We start from the raw sequence: 19,789 nt of genomic DNA, 5'->3' as shown, positions 1-19,789 counted from the left end.
TCCCACCATCAAGCACATTTTTCCCTCTCCCACCCTTTCTGCTTCCCGCAGGGATCGTTCCCTATGCAACTCCCTTGTCCATTCGTCCTCCCCCATCCCTTCCCACTAATCTCCCTCCTAGTATTGACCCTTGTAAGTGGAACAAGTACTATATCTGCCCTTGCACTTCCTCCCTCACCACCATTCAGGGCCCCAGACAGTCCTTCCAAGTGAGGCGACACTTCACCTGTGAGTCGGCTGGTGTGGTATACTGCGTCCGGTGCGGCCTTCAATATATTGATGAGACCCGACACAGACTGGGAGACTGTTTTGCTGAACACCTACGCTCTGTCCACCAGAGAAAGCAGGATCTCCCAGTGGCCGCACATTTTAATTCCACGTCCCATTCCCATTCTGATATGTCAATCCATGGCCTCCTCTACTGTCAAGATGAAGCCACACTCAGGTTGGAGGAACAACACCTTATATTCCGTCTGGATAGCCTCCAACCTGATGGCATGAACATTGATTTCTCTAACTTCTGTTAATGCCCTCCTCCCCTTCTTACCCCATCCCTGATATATTTAGTGTTTCCCCACTCCTTTATTTTTCTCCCTCTTTCTGCCCGTCACTCTGCCTGTTCTCTATCTCCCTCTGGTGCTCCCCTCCCCCTTTCTTTCTCCCGAGGCCTCCCGTCCCATGATCCTTTCCCTTCTCCAGCTCTGTATCCCTTTTGCCAATCACCTTTCTGGCTGTCAGCTTCACCCCTCCCCTCCTGTCTTCTCCTATCATTTGGGATCTCCCACTCCCCCTCCCACTTTCAAATCTCTTACTCTCCCTTCTTTCACTTGGTCCTGACGAAGGGTCTTGGCCGGAAGTGTCAACAGTGCTTCTCCCTATAGATACTGCCTGACCTGCTGCGTTCCACCAGCATTTTGTGTGTGTTGCTTGAATTTCCAGCATCTGCAGATTTCCTCATGTTTGCGTATCAGAATTATTTTATTATTTTGTGCCGTTCCTGCAGCCCAGGGCAAACAGGTGACCTTATTGCCCTGCCCTTATCCACCTGTTTTCAGAGCCAAGGCTAAAGCTGAAGCTAATTTAAGGTTGCAGCTTTCCTCAGCATCTATCAACGAAATTCCATCACTTCCCCTTGTCTATAAATAGCAGAGCTGATGATCACTCCATGGGGCCAAGGATATTCTTCTGAAGTTATGGACATAGATGCAAAGCCATAAATACAACTTTAACACAGACAGGGTTTCGTACTTCGTATAGTGTCAACCTTTGCATCCCAAAGGCTTGTCGACCAGCTTCTCTCTGATTCATCCAGTGCTTAAATTTTGAAAATGGACAACATCAGAATCAGCTTTATCATTACTGACCTATTTCATAGAAATAACTGTACAGGCCCTTCAGCACAAGATTGTGCTGACCTTTACGACTAAGCTCAATGTAAGCCTTCTGCTCCACAGAGCCCTCCATTTTTCTATCATCCATGTGCCCACCTAAATGTTTCTTAAAAACGCCCCTAATGTAGCCGCCTCTACCACCACTCCTGGCCTGCACTGTTCTATGTTAATACACCGTTCACACTTCGTTTACTTTGTAGGATGGCACACAATATTGAAATAAATATGTTTTTAGCCAGTAAATAGAGATTTTCTAATTGTGTGTGTGTGTGTGTGTGTGTGTGTGTTCAAGAGCCGTGAGGTAATGTGCAAATCTATAAAATCCTGGTTGGACCTCGCATAGAATATTGTGCATCTTAACCTCTCTACCAGCTGCACTGCCCAGTGATTTTTCCATCGTTATTGTTCAAGAACATTTCAAACCACAGCTACTGGAATATTATGTTCAGTTCTGGTCACTTCATTATGGGAAGGGTGTGGAAGTTTTGGAGAGAGTGCAGAGGAGGTTTACCATGATGCTGCCTCGATTAGACAGCATGTCTTATGAGGACAGCTTGAGCGAGCCAGGGCATTTCTCTTTGGAGTGAAGGACAAAGAGAGGTGACTTGACAGAGGTGTACAAGATAACAGGAGGCACAAATCGAGTGGATAGCCAGATACGTTTTCTCACTGTCAAAATGGTTAATACGAGCGGGCATAATGTTAAGGTGATCGGAGGAAAGCTGTGTGGGGGGGATGTCCGAGTCAAGTTCTTTACGCAGAGAGTGGTGAGTGAGTGAAATGTGCTGCTCGGGGTGGTGGTGGAGGTAGATGCTTTGGGGGCTTTAACAGACTCTAGGTTAATAGAAAAATGGGGGTTTGTGTAGGAAGGAAGGTTTAGTTTATTTTGAAGTAGGTTAAGAGGCGGGCACAACATGGTGCCCTGTGCTGTAATGTTCTAGTGACACAATAAACCCCACCACCATTATAACTTCCATTTTCGTGTGCACTTCACCTTGACAGAGACTGCAGGGGTCACATAGTGAGATATGTGCTTCCTGTGTGGTGCTGCTGGGCCTGAATTCCATGGAACACTTGTACACTCAGTATATCACAGTAATGATGTACATTAATGTTAATTATTCCCATTTTTATTGCTATTTTTAATGCCAGAATGAGGAACATGTAATGCTAAAATTATCTCCTCTTTCTCAGGACAAATCCCACCTGGCAGCCTGCCCCAGGCACAAAGGCATCGATGCTGGTAAAAGTAGACAGTGGAACGAGTTCGGTCTCCTCGCACGGCTCAGTAACCCAGCAACAGAACACTCCGTCAGCCACTGTGGAGAAGCCCCACTCTGCCAGAGCCCCAAGCCAGGCCCAAGCGCAGCAGGCTGCCTGTTTCCCACTCGGGGGAAAGGCCCCCACCGCCCTCGAGTCCAAGCCATCCCTACACCTAAAGAAGACCGAAAATGGGGGCTTCTGCCTTGTGTTGACGAATGGCCCTCAGCACCAAACCCCCCAGAAGGCCCATTCTGGGCAAGCGCAGCCTCTGTCTCCAAAGTGTGCCTCTGCAGCCCCCATTTACGATGAGCCACCAATCGAGTCGCCGATCTACGATGAACCGCCGATGGAGGTGGAGCTGGAGGGGGTTCCTCGTGGTAAAGCGGCAGCCCAGAAGGTTGCTGGCCAGGCGTCACAAAAGGGGCCGACGAAGCTGCTTCAGAACTCTGCCTTTCAGCCACAGGGTATCAATAAACACGCAAGGAAGCCATCCAATACAGAGTACAGTCCAGTCGGCAGAGAATACATTAAACAGATGGTAAACATTGACCCAGCTTCAAAGCAGACACCTTCCCCGAATGGCACGTGCAACAGCTCCATAACTCACTCGGGGCCCTTAGTGGCCAAGGACCACAGCAAGCAGCAGTGGAAGATCTTGGATGCAAACTCACTGAAAGGCAACGAGCTACACAGTCGCCAGAGCAGCATGCAGTCGCAGGAGTACCCAACATCTGTGATCAGCCACCAGGACTCGGGTTACTCGACGGGCCCTTCTCCCAGCCTGAGGCGCAGGAAGGGCAGGAGGACCGCAGCAGGCCAGGCCAGGCCTGGGTCCCTGGGCAGCAGCAGCGAACTCAACGTCCTTAACGAGAAGCTGATGGCGGAGATGCGGGCGGTGGTGGGCCGGGCCGTGGAGGTCAGGGGCAGCCAGGCAAGCCTGAACGCGGACATCGCCGAGAGTTGTATTCTTGCGGACATTCATAAGATTCGCCTGCAGTCCGAAGGCCGCCACCTCAGGCAGTACACTAACCTCTGCTCAAAGGACAACATTGCAGCCAGCAACAGGTCCTTGCATAAATTGAACTCTGAGATAAGAGCCTCAGTTGACAGTGAACTATCAACACGGCAGGAAGTTGTCCGTCAGAAAAGAACATTTGAAAAGGTGGATTTTTCCAGCAATTCATTGGAAAGAAGCATAACCAGTCAGATTAGTCTTTCATTGCCAAGCCCTGTACGGAACACACCACAGGTAAGGAGACACCTCTTGTTAACTTGTGTGCTTGAGCTTAATAGTTGGGAGCCAGATTCTTGGTGCTCAATTGGAATGTAATTTCCATAAGACAATGAGATGTAGAAGCAAAATTTGGCCATTTGGCCTATCGAGTCTGCTGTCCCATTTCATCATGGCTGATGAAATTTCCCTCTCAGCCCCCAATCTCCTGCTTTCTCCCTGTATCCCAATCAAAAATCTATCAACCTCTGCTTTAAATATACCCAGTGACCTGGCCATTCCAGCTGCCTGTGGCAATGAATTCCACAGATCTGCCACTCTCTGGCCAAAGAAATTCCTCCTCATCTCCACTAAATGGATTTACCTCTATTCTGAGGCTGTATCCTCTGGTCTTAGACTCCCCCACTGTAGAAAACATCCTCTCCGAATCTGCTCTGTCGAGGCCTTTCAACGTTTGATAGGTTTCAATGAGATGTCCCCTCATTCTTGTTGACTTTCCAGTGAGTAGAGGCCCCAAGTTTTTCCAACACAGAAACAAACCCTTCTGGCCAACCAAGATTGCCCCGTCCAAGCTAATCGCTTTGACAAGTTTTGGCCCATAACCTTCTAAACCTTTGCAATCCATGTACCAGTCCAACCATATTTAAAAAGTTGTTATTTTACCTGCCTCAGTCACTTCCTCTGGCAGTTGATTCCATACGACACTGGAGCAGAATTAGGCCATTTGACCCATTATGGCTGATTTATCTTCCATCTCAACCACAGTCCACACATATACCACTCTCTGTTTAAAACAAAATGTCCCTCAAGTTCCTATTAAATCTTTCCCTTTTCACTTTAACCCTATGCCCTCTCGTTCTTGATTCCCCAGCCCTGGGGCTTGTGAGCAGTTTGCAGTGACACTTTTCAGAGGGGATATTGAAACTGTTGACGCTCTCAGAAGCCATAAAAGCTACTTTAAAATAACATCTTAAATGGCATGGTTTTGAGTTGTCAGCTGGCTAATACCATCCTCTCCCTCAATCGACAGTACAAAACCCTGTCTTTATAACAAGGCTTTCTGTATTCTTAGAGAATTGCAGCTCAGAAACAGGCCCTTCAGCTAAAACCATTAAACTATAGAATGCACCAAGCACCTTAAACCTGTGCCCTTTTGTGTTAGCCATTTCAGCCCTTGGAAAAAGACTCTGACTATCCACACAGCCAATGCCTCTCATCATCTTATACACCTCTGTTGGGTCACCTCTCATCCTCCGTCACTCCAAGGAGAAAATGCCAAGTTCACTCAACCTATTCTCATAGCGCATGCTCCCCAATCCAGGCAGCATCTGTGTAAATCTCCTCTGCACTCTTTCTATGGTTTCTAGGCCTTTTATAGTATGGGATTCCCAGTTAATATGTGGAAAGTTAAAATCACTGCAATATCAACCTTGTGCTTCTTGCAACAGTCTACAATCTCTTTTTAAATTTGTTCCTCTAAATATCCAGGACTTTTGAGTGGTTTGTAATATATCCCCATTAATTTGGTCATATGTTTCTTAATTCACAGTTCCACCCATAACACCTCACTAATTGAAGTCTTGAATCTGTCCTGATGGAGCACTTCTGTGACGTTTTCCCGGACTAGTAATGCCACCCCTCCTGCCCTGTCATGTCTAAAATGACAGAACCCTGGAATACTGAATTGCCAGTACTGCCTCTCCTGTGACCAAGTCTCACTAATGGATATTTAGTGAGAAATATTCCATTGATATTCATTTATCTATTTATTATTTCTTTTTCTCTTTTTAGTATTTATTATGTTCTGATTATTGGATTTATTGAAAGTCATCATCATCATCATGTGACATGTCACATGATAATGGGTGATCATGATCTACCTATGACCATGATTGTTTATGGCAAGCTTTTCTGCAAAAGTGGTTTGCCATTGTTGCCTTCTGGGCAGAGTCTTTACAAGACGGGTGACCCCAGTCGTTATCGATACTCTTCAGAGATTGTCCGCCTGGCGTCAGTGGTCACATAACCAGGACTTGTGATTTGCACCAACTGCTCATACGACCAACCACCACCTGCTCCTACTGCTTCACCTGACTGATCGGGGAGGGTGGTGTTAAGCAGGTGCAACACCTTGCTTAAGAGTGACCTGCAGGCTAGCGGAGGTCCTTTGGTACACCTCCTTTGGTAGGAACACATCTCCACCCCATCACCCGTCTTGAATATGCCCTCAAGAAAATTAATCTCACGATTGTACATGGTAACACATATGTACTTAGTTAATAAATTTACTTTAGATTTTGAACCTCCTTCTGCCCAGTAGGCAGCAATGTTTTCTGAAGATTGGACTAGCTTTATTTGTCACTTGTACATCAAAATATACAGTAAAGTGTGATTTGTTTGCATCAATGACCAACATGATTTGAGGATGTGCTGGGGACAGTCTGCAAGCATTGTCACGCTTTCAACACCAAGGTTCAGTAACAAACCCACAAGTCACTAATCCTTACTAACCCATCCTTCTCTGGAACTCTTGGTAAATCTCCAGGTCTTGCTGCACCATTCTCTCGACAACGTGTAGTATCGGGAGATTGCTTGGCACTTGGTTTGCAACCGTGTTCCCCAAACTATTCCAGATCCTGATCTGCTCTATTTGTGTCTGGCTTTCATTACTTATACTGAGGTATTTTCTTGCCCCTTATCCATCTATTTTTGCCATTATCTCATCATTATAACATAGAGGCCATTTGTCCTTTTTGATCCATTCCAGATCACTGGAAGTAATCCCATGAATCTTGTTCCATCTCTAACATGGTCTGTAACATACATGTGATCAACTCTGACATTTCTTCCACTTAGCTACACTAAGGGAACATTTTTAGGAACTGATTAACCACCCACTGCATACATGGGATGTTTGAGAAACTTCACAGCACCGAGTATGAAACGTATATTCCACAAAGACTGCACCCAACATCGGGATACAAGCTAAATCTTTGGGCACCACTGTTCCACAGTTACAGTGACTTGACGAAGCAGCCAGTTTACACAAATTAATCTAAGCATTAAATACTCTCAGTAAAGGTAAAGTTATTATCAGAGTGCGTACATGTCACCTTGAGATTCATTTTCTTGCCAGCATTAACAAGTCAGTAAGGAAATACAGTAACATTTATGACATCTAAACACAAACAAAGACTGACAAACAAGCAGGGTGCAAAAGAATACAGACTTTATTTATTTAGTGATACCGCACCGAGGAGGCCCTTATGGCCTTTTGAGCCACACCACCCCAGCAATCTCGACAAGCACTATTAACCCTGACTTCATCACAGGACAGTTAACCTACTTGGCATGTCTTTGACTGTGGGAGGAAACCGGAGCACCCGGAGAAAACTCGCATTCCACAGGGAGCATGTACAGAGACTCACTCCAGTGTACAAAATGGCGCAGGAATTGAACTCGAACTTGGGAATGCCCTGAACTGTAGTAGCGTTGTGCTAACCGCTACGCTTACTGTGGTGCAATTTTTATTGTGGAGATAAAAAATGTGTATAATCCTGTGAACATGAGTTGTGGAGTTCATGAAAGTGAGTTTGTGCTGTGGAGTCAGTTGGGAGTTGAGTCGGAGTCAGTGAAGTTATCCACGGTGGTTCAGGAGCCTGATGGTTGCAGAATATTAATTGTTCCTGAACCTGCAGGTGTGGATCCACCAGTTTCACGGACAGTCATTACCCTAAATGTTAGGATGAAATGCTCTGTGGATGAGCTACCTGCCAGCATTATGCAGACTTGTGACACTAGTTCAGCCAGAGAACTTGTCATCCTGGCCAGATTCGAGATCAACTTTACCTAATGCTCTGGGACAGGTGGACAGAGGAACGGTGAATGGGTACTGCAAGTAATCAGTGCGATTTGATTCCTGCCCCTCACTTCCCAAGAGATTTGAAGCTATGTAAAAGCCCTAAAAAAATAGCACAAAGTGAGATTCAAAAGCCAGGACGTAAAGAATTTTTGAGCATGCACGGGTCACTAAGACAGTACTTTAAAAAATAAACTTCGGTGGTCTTCACCCCAGTAGTTCTTCCCTCGGAGAGTTCCCAATTGCAGGGAAATGTCCTTAAGGCATTTAAGTGAGGGGCCAGCAAGGCATGAGAACCAGAGAGATCAATGCTTTCCCAGCTGTTTGAATAGGCTATCATCTCAGGGGGATACTTCAGCAATTAATGGGTGAGCAGTTAGAGTAAATTCCTGAGAAAAATTTGTTGTAAATTTTAAAAACTAAATCTCTGTCATAATTATGTTTTCAGCAGCAGCACAAACTGAATTAAGTGCAAAGGAAATGCAGCTTAATGTTTTTTTCTCTCTCTCTGCCCAATTTGTGGTATCTTAATTGCAATGTTTTTGATCTTAGCGACTGATTTTGTATCTCCTGGGGAGGGGTTGGCGTAGGAGAAAGAGGAACTGAACTCGTGGTATTAGTGTTCAAGGGAACATTGCAGTAAAGAGTTCTGGCACAGCCCGGGTTTGTATCGTGCCAACTGTCAAAAAAAAGACTGTAAATTTTCAAGGGGAATTGGCTGGCATTTTAAGGAAACTGAAGAGAATGAATGGAAAGGTGGGATTTTGATTAGTAACTTGTTGAACCGGGTGCAGATTTCAGTGCCTGATCATTTCTGATCTGGTTTATCTCCCGGATTCGAAAATGAGGGGAGCCAGAATATTTTTGATTCAGTGAACATTTTGCTCTCCACTTTTCTCCAGCCACTTGAGAATCTCTCTCAAGTGACCATTGTATAGGTGTAAGGCTTAATAATATTGGCAGGATATTGGACAAATAGGAGTGAGGTGGCAGTGGTGGGGTCCACTGCCTTGCCTGGTCCACTGTTCCCTCTGCCTGTAAGAAGTTTGTAATTTCTCCCTGTGACCACATGGGTTTCCCCCGCGTGCTCTGGTTTCCTCCCACAGTCCAAAGACATACCGATTAGTAGGTTAATTGGTGATTGTGAACTGTCCCATGACTAGGTTAGGATTAAATTGAGGATTGCTGGTGGCACAGCTCAAAGGGCCGGAAAGGCCTATCATTCATTGCAGTATCTCAATAAATATAAACACGTGCTGTCTTCTGAGAAAAGCAGATGCTGATTAGGAAAAGAATTCAGATCAGATTTCAAAGTTCAAAGTATATATATGTCACCATATATAACCTTGATATTCACTTTCTTGCGGGCAATCACAGTAAATACAAGGAACTCAACAGAATCAATGAAGGACTGCGCCCAACAAGTTGACCTTTGGAGCACACCAAGGTTATTCAGAGAGTTCTTCCCAGAACCCTGGCTGGGTAGAGTTAATTCAAACATCAATCAAAGCTAATGTATTAGTCGTCTAAAACAGTCCAGGTCACCACGGAAAGACCATCAGAATCCTGAGATTATCAGAGCTGTACAGCATAGAAGCAGGTTCTTGGGCCTATTTTTGTCACCTTGAGATTTACAGGTTTCTGCATTGATAGGTGTTGAGAATGAAGGTGTTAGGGGCTGATCATTTCGGGTGGAATGCGAGCTCTTACTCTGCTTGGTTCCATCGATCTGCACACAGACCATGGACCTCCATACCACTCCCATCCGTGTACTTATCCAAACTTCTCTTAAATGTTGTAATCAAACCCGTATCCACCACTGGCAGTTCGTTCCATACACTACCCTCTGAGTGAAGAAATTCCCTCTACTATGCTGCTGTTTGACACGATCCTGTTTTAGCTTTGAACGTGCTGAGCACCCACAAATTTGCAAGGTGGAGAAATCCCAAGATTTGCAACCCTCCTGAGGGAAGAAGCCTCTTCCCATTCCATCCTAAATGCTCAGCCCCTTCAGGCCCCCATCTGCACCATATTGGATCGAGTGTGAGGATATGGCAAGAGCACACTGATCACGCAGTGAATCATTTGGACCTCCTACAAGCAGAGGGCTCTCTCTCTTTGCTCTAGCTGTCTCTTACTACGTTGTCCTTGCTCCGTGGGTACATAACACTCATCCATTCAGAATCTTGCAAATCTCAAGGTGACTGAAAGAGATGTAACTCCTCGGTTATCTGAACTGTGGTGAGCACAGGATATGGGAGTATTAGTAAACTCCGTAACATCAGTAACTCAGTATTAAATTCTCAGCCAACAAACCCTGGAAACAGATTATCTAGTCCTTAGCATATTATAGTGTGTGTGAGCTTGCTGTGCATTTCACTGGACAATGGTATTGAGGGCCAGAGCTGAGATTGGTAATTAAGTGTCCCTCCATTCCAGCTGTGAATCAAAGTCTTGCTCATCAAATGAATGGAATAAACAGCTTGGGTAACGAAGCCTTGACTATAAAACCATAAAACATAGGAGCAGAATATGGCCATTCAGCCTATCAAGTCTTCCACTCAATCATGGCTGATATTATTTTCCCTTTCAACCACATTCTCCTGCCATCTCCCCATAATCTTTCACACCTTTATGATCAAGAGCCTCTCAACCTCTACTTTAAACACACCCAATGACTTGGCCTCCAAAGCCATCTGTGGAAATGAATTCCATAGGGTTACCACCTTCTGGTCTCTGTTGTAAATGCCGATGCATGCAATTATGTTCCACATTACAAACAAAAGTAGAGTTAACTTATTTTTATCCCTCACTTCTAGGTCCAGAATGTGGGCGGCAATCGTAAACTGAACTCAGGTGGACAGACTATCAACGTGGGCTATCATTTTCCTTACACCACCTTGCGCAAGCCCCTTCCGGAGAAGAGTATGGAAGACTGGGCAGCCAAGCATCTGAACATGCACACCCGGGGCATCTTCAGGCGCCGGCTGTCCATCGCCAACATGCTGTCCTGGGTTGGAGGCTCCATCAAGAAGCCCATGCTGGTCACCAGCGATCGGATCATCAAGAAAGACGCCTGTGAGCTCTTCAAGTTTGTGCAGATGTACATGGGTGACAGGCAGACACGGATGGAGAGGCTTCCGATTGCCCTCATGATCGTCACCAAGTGCTGGACCATGCAGGGCATTCGAGATGAACTTTACATCCAGCTGTGCAGGCAGACCACGGACAATCTCTGCTACCAAAGCTTAGCCTCCGGCTGGGAACTCATGGCCATCTGCTTGGCCTTCTTCTCTCCTTCGCCCAAGTTTCAGTCCTACTTGGAGGGGTACATCTATCGGCACACTGACCCTACAAATGATGTGAAAAGTACGTGAACTATTCATATATTATCTTTCTTTGATAGACAATAATGTGAGTTGAGCCTTCATTGTGGTTTTAAAGTGGGTGTGATATGATGTAAAGTGCGTGTTTATTCCTCATTCAGCACTTTTAAGATCTCTACTGCCCATCCACTGCCATTTAGGGCAGCAATGAACATCTTCCATCTCTGGCACACTCATATTGTCGCACACAGATGTAGGATTCTTCCTTGCTGTCCTCATAATAATTTTGTTTTACCACTCAGGGTTGTTAGCCCTGAGCTGAACCCTTGAACCTGGAGGACCAGTGGACCACTCTTTCTCTGGCCACTACCCTTTGACCTGTTTGGCATGGGTGATCCTACCAACAGCCAAAACATAAAGCCTTGACTCCAGCCAACATAACTCTCCAGGTCATTGAGCCACACAAGCCCCCAAACCCAACAACAAAGTTGTCCTCATGGAGGAGTTTTAAGATGCAAAAACATTATTTTTACATACTGTCATATCTTTGTAATTTTCGATCCCTGGGTTATTTTAGGAGTGAAAAACTTTGATTCTTCACAGTCATTTATTTTAACTTTTAAACAAAGGTACAGAGCATTTAAAACTTAAGTGAGGAGCTGAGAAGCAAAGCAGAGATTGAATCGATTCAAAGGAAGGCTGGCAGTTTTGAAAATTCTATCATCTTTGTAATCCAGTTAACAGAAATTCCTTAGGGACAGAATTCAATCAAAAGTTTATATAGTTAAACAATTATAGCATGTGTAATTGGTTAATACTTAGCCAATTATAAAATGAAAAGGTATTCTGCCTTCTGCCAGTAATTGGGGATGAACCACCACATGCTGTAAAAAACACAAGTTGGTGATAAACACAAATTGTGTCAGGAAAAAAAACTGTACTTTAGTCTTATATAAAATGTATTGAAAAAACAACTGATTCTAATAATACTAAACTCTTGAGTTTCAGATCTATCCATCCTTCCCTCCACTTCTCAATTTTCTCATGTCGTCCTCCAAGGACACGTCTTTTTACTGTGCAGTAGGAGCCATGAACAGATTCAGATTTACTTATCTCATGGAAGCATACCATGAACTGAATCATTTACATTAACAACACACCTAAGGCTGTGCTGTGGGCAGCTTGCAAGTGTCGTTGCACATTCTGGCGCCAACATATCTTGCCCACACTGTTCAGAACAACACAGAACACAACAAGCAACCAAACAATAATAGTATAGCGAGCCCCTCTGCTACCTCCCTCCCACCTACCCACACACACGATCAGCCCTCCAAATCCAGGACAGGTTTCCAGTCTCCAGGCTTTGGCCATTGGACTTTCGATCGAGTTTTGGGCTTCATTCCCACCCTACTGAAGCCTCATAATGCTGTTTGTTAAGGTTCTCACAAGCCTGATCCCTCCCATGTCCTCACGTCCATGTTTCTGCAGAAGTCACTGGAATGAAGTGGTGACGAAGAAACCTGGTGGATTCTCCCTTCAGCAGTAAGAGTGCTCGGGGCATTTATAGTTGCCATAACCCACCTACCTAAGATCTATTGTACCTCGTACAAAATGTTGGAGGAACTCAGCAGGTCGGGTGGCATCTATGGAGAGGAATAAACAGCCGACGTTTCAGGCCAAGACCCTTCATTGGGAATGCGAAGAAAAGGGGGAAGAAAATAGAATAAGAAGGTGGGGAGCTGGCAGATGATAGGTGAAACCAGGTGAGGGGTGTGGGGGAGGAAGAAGAAGGAATCTGACGGGAGAGTGGACCATGGGAGAAAGAGAAGGAGGAGCACCAAAGGGAGGTGGTTAAGAGGGGAGCCAGAATGGAGAAACAGACCCAGCACAGGCTGTAAGAGTGACCCTGAATCAGGGTAGAAATGCCATTCAGCCCCTCTCTGGCACCACTATCAAAGGTGCTATTTTTCAAATGCCCCATCAAGCTGAATTTCTTCTACCCTGTTGGTGAATGAAAGACTATTCCATGACATGATTGTAGCCCACATTGTCCACACTAATTGTCAAGTACCTCGTTACACTAATTCTACACCAATCCTTATTTCATTCCCCATCCTCTCATTCACCTCAGCTTCCCCAAATTCTGACACTCATCTACACATTCTACCGCCATTTACAGCGGCGTCTTGATCAATATACCATCCTCAGCCAACAATGCTGAAAGCAGATTATCTGGTCATTTATCATGTTGCATTTTGTGGGCGTTTGCATTGTACAACTTATCTGTTGCATTTTCTACATTAAAATAAAGCTATAAGACGCAAGTGCAGAGTTGGGCCATTTGGCCCATTGAGTCTGCTGCAGCATTTGATCAAGGCTGATTTCAGATTCAGAATCAGGTTTATTATCACCGGTGTGTGATGTGAAACTTGTTAATTTTGCAAGCTCAATCCCATTCTCCTGCCTTCTCCCCCTAACCTATAATGGCATTACTAGTCAAGAACCCATGTCTGCATGAGTTTTCTATTAGAGGAGTTTACCTGATGAATTATAAGATTATTAAATAAAGTAAGGTGATCTTTGTCACATGTACATTAAAAAAAAATTGAAACATACAGTGAAATGCATTATTTGCGTCAACGACCAACCCATTCTGAGGATGTGCTGGGGGCAGCCCACAAGTTTCGCTGTGCTTCCGACGCCAACATAGCAAACCCACTACTTATCAACTTGTGCGTCTTTGGAATGTGGAAGGAAACCGCAGCACTTGGTGGAAACCTGTGCAGTAATGGGCAGGATGTACAAGCTCAACATGCAGTGGACAGTGGCAGGAATTGAACCCAAGTCACTGGTACTGTAATAGTGTTGTTGGGTTTTTAAAAAAAAAGAAATCTTATCCAGTGTGTAAAATCCTTCACGTGGATTGGGGTCCAATTCCTGCTGCTGTCTGTAAGGAGTCGTATGTTCACCATGTGACCGTGTGGGATTACTCTGGGCACTCGAGATCCCTCCCACATTCTAAAGACTTGCGGGTTAGGGTTAGTAAGTTGTGGTGCCATTAAGTGTGGAGACACTTGCAGGCTGCCTCCAACACGTCCTTGGACTATGTCAGGTCGTTGACGCAAATGATGACCTTCACTGCATTTCGATGTACATGTGATAAATAAAAATAATTTCTTCCTTCCAAAGATGCCTCACCACTCCTTTTCTTCTACCTTGGAGTTATTTAATAAACTTGGATAACAATTTATCCATCAAACGTGTAAAACTGCAATTGATTGAGAAGGAGATGTCTGACTTTCTGCCATCTCCCGTGTGTTTTAAGTATTTCTCAACTCATGAAAGATCCGATTCTCAATTTAGGAGACGCAGGAGACTGCTGGTAGTGGAATCTTGAGCAACGAACAATCTGCTGGAGGAACTCAGCGGGTCGGGCAGCATCTGTGCAGGGAAGTGGATAGTCAACGTTCCGCATTGAGACCGTTCATTTAGATCCTGATGTTGCCTGGCCCGTGTTTCTCCCGAATTTTGTTTGTGGTTTTAAGTTTTGTCTTTGAACTTGGGTCTGTTATTCTCACCTAATAGGAATAGTTCCTGTTCATCTATCAGTACTTCAGAGCAACGCACTCAAAATGCTGGAGGAACTGCAGGTCAGGCAGCATCTATGGAGAGGAACATTTTGGCCCAAGACCTTTCACGAGGACTGCCCAAAAGAAGTTTAGATCTTCTGTTTATTCCTCTCCATAGATGCTGCCTGACCTGCTGAGTGCATGCCTCCAGCATTCCGTCTGAATTGCTCTGGATTTCCAGCATCTACAGAATCTCTAGTGTTTAGGACTACTCCATATTGTTCTGTCTACTGTATTTGTACACCCTTTCACATTGATCAAATTTTTAAGTGTCTTGTCTTATTTCACCAATCCTCTACTCCCTACACAGTGTGAAGCCCCAGTGTCCATGTCTTGTTCAGGCATGATGACCTTACCCAGCTTTGCCTTGACACTTGTACTTAAAACCATTACCCTTGCTTCACAGCCCTCCAACCTCCAAGTCCTTTTGTGCAACTCCTCCTGCTCCACACCATATCCCTTCCTCATATCCAGAAGTATTTTCAACCTTGGCATTTCTCTAAAGAACATAGACAACAGAACATTACAGCTCAATACAGGGCCACGATGTTGTGCCGTCCTTTTAACCTACTCTAAGATCAATCTAGCCCTTCCCTCTCACATAGCCCTCCATTCACCTGTCTTTAAGGTCGGGTTGACTTTGGATATTGCATCTTAGCTGTCTACGTGATACATGAGCCAGTATGCATGCCAGGGCTGTACGATGTGGAGAGCAAGCTGTGGACTTGCAGCAGGCTTGCCCACTCCATCTAGCAGATGAATTCAAAGGAACAGCAGAGACTGATTCAGTTTGGCAGCAGCAGCATTGCAAGAGTTGCCAGTCTGCGTTGAATTGAATGTAAGACTGCCTTAAGGACTCCAGCTACAGATTTTTCCCAAAGCCTTCCCCATGCGTGATATAACTGCAAGGCAGTGTAAGTTTCGGATCAGCGTTCTCTTCCTCCTCCATGAGCTGTCAACCATAGCTGACGAGCCCCGTCTGCCCCAAAGCGACTGGTTTTAAGGTGCCAGTAACCCATCTTTGCCCCGTCTCTTGTCAGTAGAAATGGTTATGCTAAGCTTTGTAGCTAAGCCATACGTGAAGGCCAGGAGCTGAACTTGGTTGTCAGAGGGTAATTGAGGTGCATGCCATTGGGAGCATGTAAAAGATAGTGGGAGCTTATCCCTGCTTCCCCCCCACCACCCCCGGCTATGACAACCTTAAGGAACCATGTGCCTACCTTAAAGAGTTTCTGAAATGCCCTCATGCAGGGGTTCCGACCTAGGGTGTCAGACCCTTTTGGTTAATAGAAGGGGTGGATGGTATAGAAAAATTTGAGACCCCTGCCCTAATGCATCTGCCTCTATGCTTGCCTTCTTCAAGCTTAACCCCAATTGCCACCCGTGTCTCCTAGCACCCTTCTCCCTGCCTCTCTATCTTCAGCATGCAACTTCCCAGAAACCTTCCACACTTTTTAGTTGATAAGGTTTATCAAAACCACATTGATGGTTTTGGTTCTGGAAAGACTTTAGAAGTGTTTTCCAGCAGATTTTTTGTTGCTCCAGGCTTCAGCAACTGTGATCTCTCTTGAAAAATAAAGATATGAATGATTAGCTTTCTTTGTGACAACGTGATTGGGAACAAATGCATTTAAAGAATTTAATGTATTTAAATGGAAAAGTAACCACTGTGCCTTGATGCCTTTTTCAAAATGAATTTGTGATATTGATCTGAATCGACTTTAATGTTGTGCTTTGTATATATTTTTAAATTCCAGTTACCCAACGTATCAACGAACTACTGGAAATGAAAAATAAGAAGTTCTCAAAGTCCAGGAAGAAGAGGAAACAGAATATTGAGGAGGAAGAAGGTAAATTTTGAGTAGGCTTGGTGCATACCATTCCTTCCTTCATTCATAGAAAGTGTGCATCATTGCCACGCTCAACGTTCCCTACAACCATTGCTGTCGAGCAGGAAATTTTTACACAGCCTGAAAACTGCACCGCACCTTACATTTTTTTTTTGTGTAACCTGTATTCGATGAATATTTAGAATGAAAATCAGTTTTAATTTATTCATTGAAGGGTATAATGAAATGCAGTACAAGAAAGAAAATCTTACACGTTTCGCAAACTTTTTCTCGTCTTTATTCTGGCTGCACAGCAACAGAGGCTGTGTGCACAGGAGCATTTCAGTCACCGAGCGGCCACACATCCATGCAGCTCAGCGGGAACAGTGGTCATTATATGCCTTAATTGTCCATCCTCTGGGTCATCTTTTATTTATTCATTGTGATCCAGCCCTTTGAGCTGCACCACCCACCCAGCAATCCCCCAATTTAATCCCAGCCTACAATGACCAATTAATTTGCCAACCAGTATGTCTTTGGACTGTGGGAGGAAACCGGAGCACCCGGAGGAAACCCACGCGATCACAGGGAGAACGTACAAACTCCTTACAGGCAGCAACAGGACTTGAACCTGGGACCATGCTACTGCTAACCACTACATTACTGTGCCACTCACTTAGATTGAATTACTGCAGTCTAAATAAAGGGTGAAGCAATGGTCATAGAGGCAGAGAGAGATAATGGAAATGAGCCCTTCTGCTCAAGAATGTGAATCCATCAAGCATCCATTAGTTCCCTTATCCTGCCCAAACCACTTTATCTTCTCTGTGTTCCCATTTACCTTCCCGTAGATACTACTTCTCATTTATACACCAGAGACAATTTACAGAGGCCTTTTAACCAAGCAACCACACATCTTTGGATCCACCTAGTTCCACTGGCGGTGTGAGGTAGTAACTCTACCAGTTTTGTTACAGAGTCAAGGTGTAATTACTGAGTCATCGATCCAAAGTAAGGATAGTTGATAGCAGCTTGACTGTTTCATTGGATATTGAAATTTGCGCAGTTTTAGTACTTAGTCCCACAGGCTACCTTTAAATGGATGTTAGATGCATTGTTAGTCTTAGGACCATAAGACATACAGTACTATGCAAAAGTCTAAGCCTCTCCCCTCCTCTGCTGCTCCCGTGTCTTATGATCTGTACAAGATTATCAGCCTTCTGCTAAAAATACATCTTAATCAGCTGTTGTTTCTCTTCTCTTTCCTTTAGATCTACTTATCAGCACGTATGCAAAATATTGTTACCGTAAGCTTCAGAAGGTTGCTGTGACTGGAGGAAAAAAGGTACAATTGTGTGTGTGTGTGTGTGTGTGAGACACCTGTTGCACCCCTTCTCAACGCCTGTTGTCTTCTATGTGTATTGGTTTGATCCCTGCAGCGTCACTTTACTGCTCATTAACTCGTCACTTTATCTCAGGCTTATTTGTCTGAAGTTACCATGTGCAGATTGGCTATCATTCCTCCTGGTGTAAGAACCCTGTACTTCAAGGTCAGTTTCCCACCTGGTTCCCTTTAATGTTCAAAAATCTTACTGGCTTGATATCTTCAATCTCGTGTTCCCTCATGATCCCTGCTAAATACAGACATGTTCCAGTCTTCTCTTCTTGCTGCTACTAACAGGTAGGTGGTACAGGAGCCTTTGGTTCCACACCAGCAGGTTCAGGAGCAGTTATTAGCCTACAACTATCAGGCTCCTGAACGGCATGAATAACTTCACTCACCTCAGTGCTGAGCAGACTCCTCAGTCTATAGACTCACTGCACGGTCTCTACAGCTCATGTTCTCAGTGTTATTTATTTACTTTGTAAAATTAATTCTACCATCTGTCCTCTTCTGATTATTTGTCAGTCTTTATGTATCCTTTTTTATAATTTCTACTTTATTTCATTATTTTCCTGTAAATGTCCACAAGAAGATGAATCTCAAGGTAGTATATGGTGACGTATACATACTTTGATAATAAATTTACTTTGAACGTTGAATCTCACATAGTGGTTACACTGCATGGAACATCTCACCCCTAGTGTAGCCATTTCTTGCAAAGACCCTGCCATACTGCACAGGTCCTGGCATATCAGATTGACAGGGAATGAGGCAAGAGATTTAGAGTAGTTCTGGAGCATCATGACACAGAAGCAGACCCTTTGGCCCATCTGGTCTGTTCCCATTGACCTGCACCTGGACCATAGCCCTCCAACCCCTCCTATCGATGTACTTATCTAAACCTCTCTTGAATGTTGAAATCGACCCTGCATTCGCCACCTCCGCTGGCAGCTCCTTCCACACCCTTGCCACAGTCTCAGTGAAGAAGTTTCCCCTCATGTTCCCCTTAAGCATTTCACCTTTCACCCTTAACCCATGACCTCTCGTTCTAGTCTCGCCCATGCTTAGTGGAAAAAAAGGTTGTCTTGAGCAGCAGGGGTGTTCTGATGTATGATCGTGCTTGGGGTGGGGTGGAGGTGTTATCCATGAACAGAAAGGAAAAAGGGCTTATTGTTATGGAGTTCTGTATTGGCTGGACTGAAAGGACTTTTTCGCAACTGACAGGGCCTGAGGAAACCAACCATTGAGGAAATCCACCATGCAAAAAACGCTATCCTGACCCCCTCCATGTTTGGCAGCTCCCTGGAAGAGATTATGGAAAGACAACGGGAGCGCTATCCGGAGAAGAAGCTGCCCTGGGTTCAAACCCATCTGTCTAATAAAGTTTTGGGATTGGGTGGTGCGCAGGTTGAAGGTATCTTCAGGTAAGTCTGTGCTTGGGTGGTTGCATAATGTCATGGAATACTCTCTCCCCCCCCCCCCCCCCCCCCACTGAAGGGATCTAAATGAAAATGGCCCACTGATTTATTGAAATTTTGATCCTTTGCAGGTAAATGTCATAAAGCTACACTTGTGTCTTCAGCTATAGAAAGGCAACAAGGGAGACACATGATGTCAAGTTGTGGCTTATCCAAAGCAGATGTTTGCACACGCTGTGTTTACTTATTTATCTGAAATATAGTGAGGAATAGGCCCTTCTGGCCCTTTAAGTTCCCTGCAATCCCCAACAACCGATTTAACCCTAGCCTAATCACAGGACAATTTATAATAACTGGTTAACCTGCCCAGTACGTCTTTGGACTCTGGAGGAAACTGGAGTATCTGGGGAAAACCCAAGCATTCCACAGGGAAGACTCCTTACAGACGGCACTGGAATC

The 19,789-nt window shown here is 44.8% G+C and overlaps 1 protein-coding gene across 5 annotated transcripts in view; it reads left to right on the top strand.

Annotated features, from left to right (window-relative positions):
• LOC132399937 (rho GTPase-activating protein 39-like) overlaps positions 1-19,789 on the top strand; it is a 204,067-nt gene that overhangs the window by 166,518 nt on the left and 17,760 nt on the right. For all 5 annotated transcript variants that reach the window (XM_059980892.1, XM_059980896.1, XM_059980893.1 and 2 more), the window contains 5 exons: positions 2,586-3,903; positions 10,564-11,113; positions 16,457-16,549; positions 17,800-17,873; positions 19,137-19,336. In XM_059980892.1, the coding sequence (XP_059836875.1) occupies positions 2,586-3,903; positions 10,564-11,113; positions 16,457-16,549; positions 17,800-17,873; positions 19,137-19,336 (2,235 nt within the window). The remainder of the gene's footprint in view (positions 1-2,585; positions 3,904-10,563; positions 11,114-16,456; positions 16,550-17,799; positions 17,874-19,136; positions 19,337-19,789) is intronic.

The sequence above is a fragment of the Hypanus sabinus genome, chromosome 9 (assembly GCF_030144855.1).
Source record: "Hypanus sabinus isolate sHypSab1 chromosome 9, sHypSab1.hap1, whole genome shotgun sequence".
Lineage (NCBI taxonomy): Eukaryota > Metazoa > Chordata > Chondrichthyes > Myliobatiformes > Dasyatidae > Hypanus > Hypanus sabinus.
Note: the sequence above shows the minus strand (reverse complement) of the source record. Positions and strands in the feature narration are given on the sequence as shown.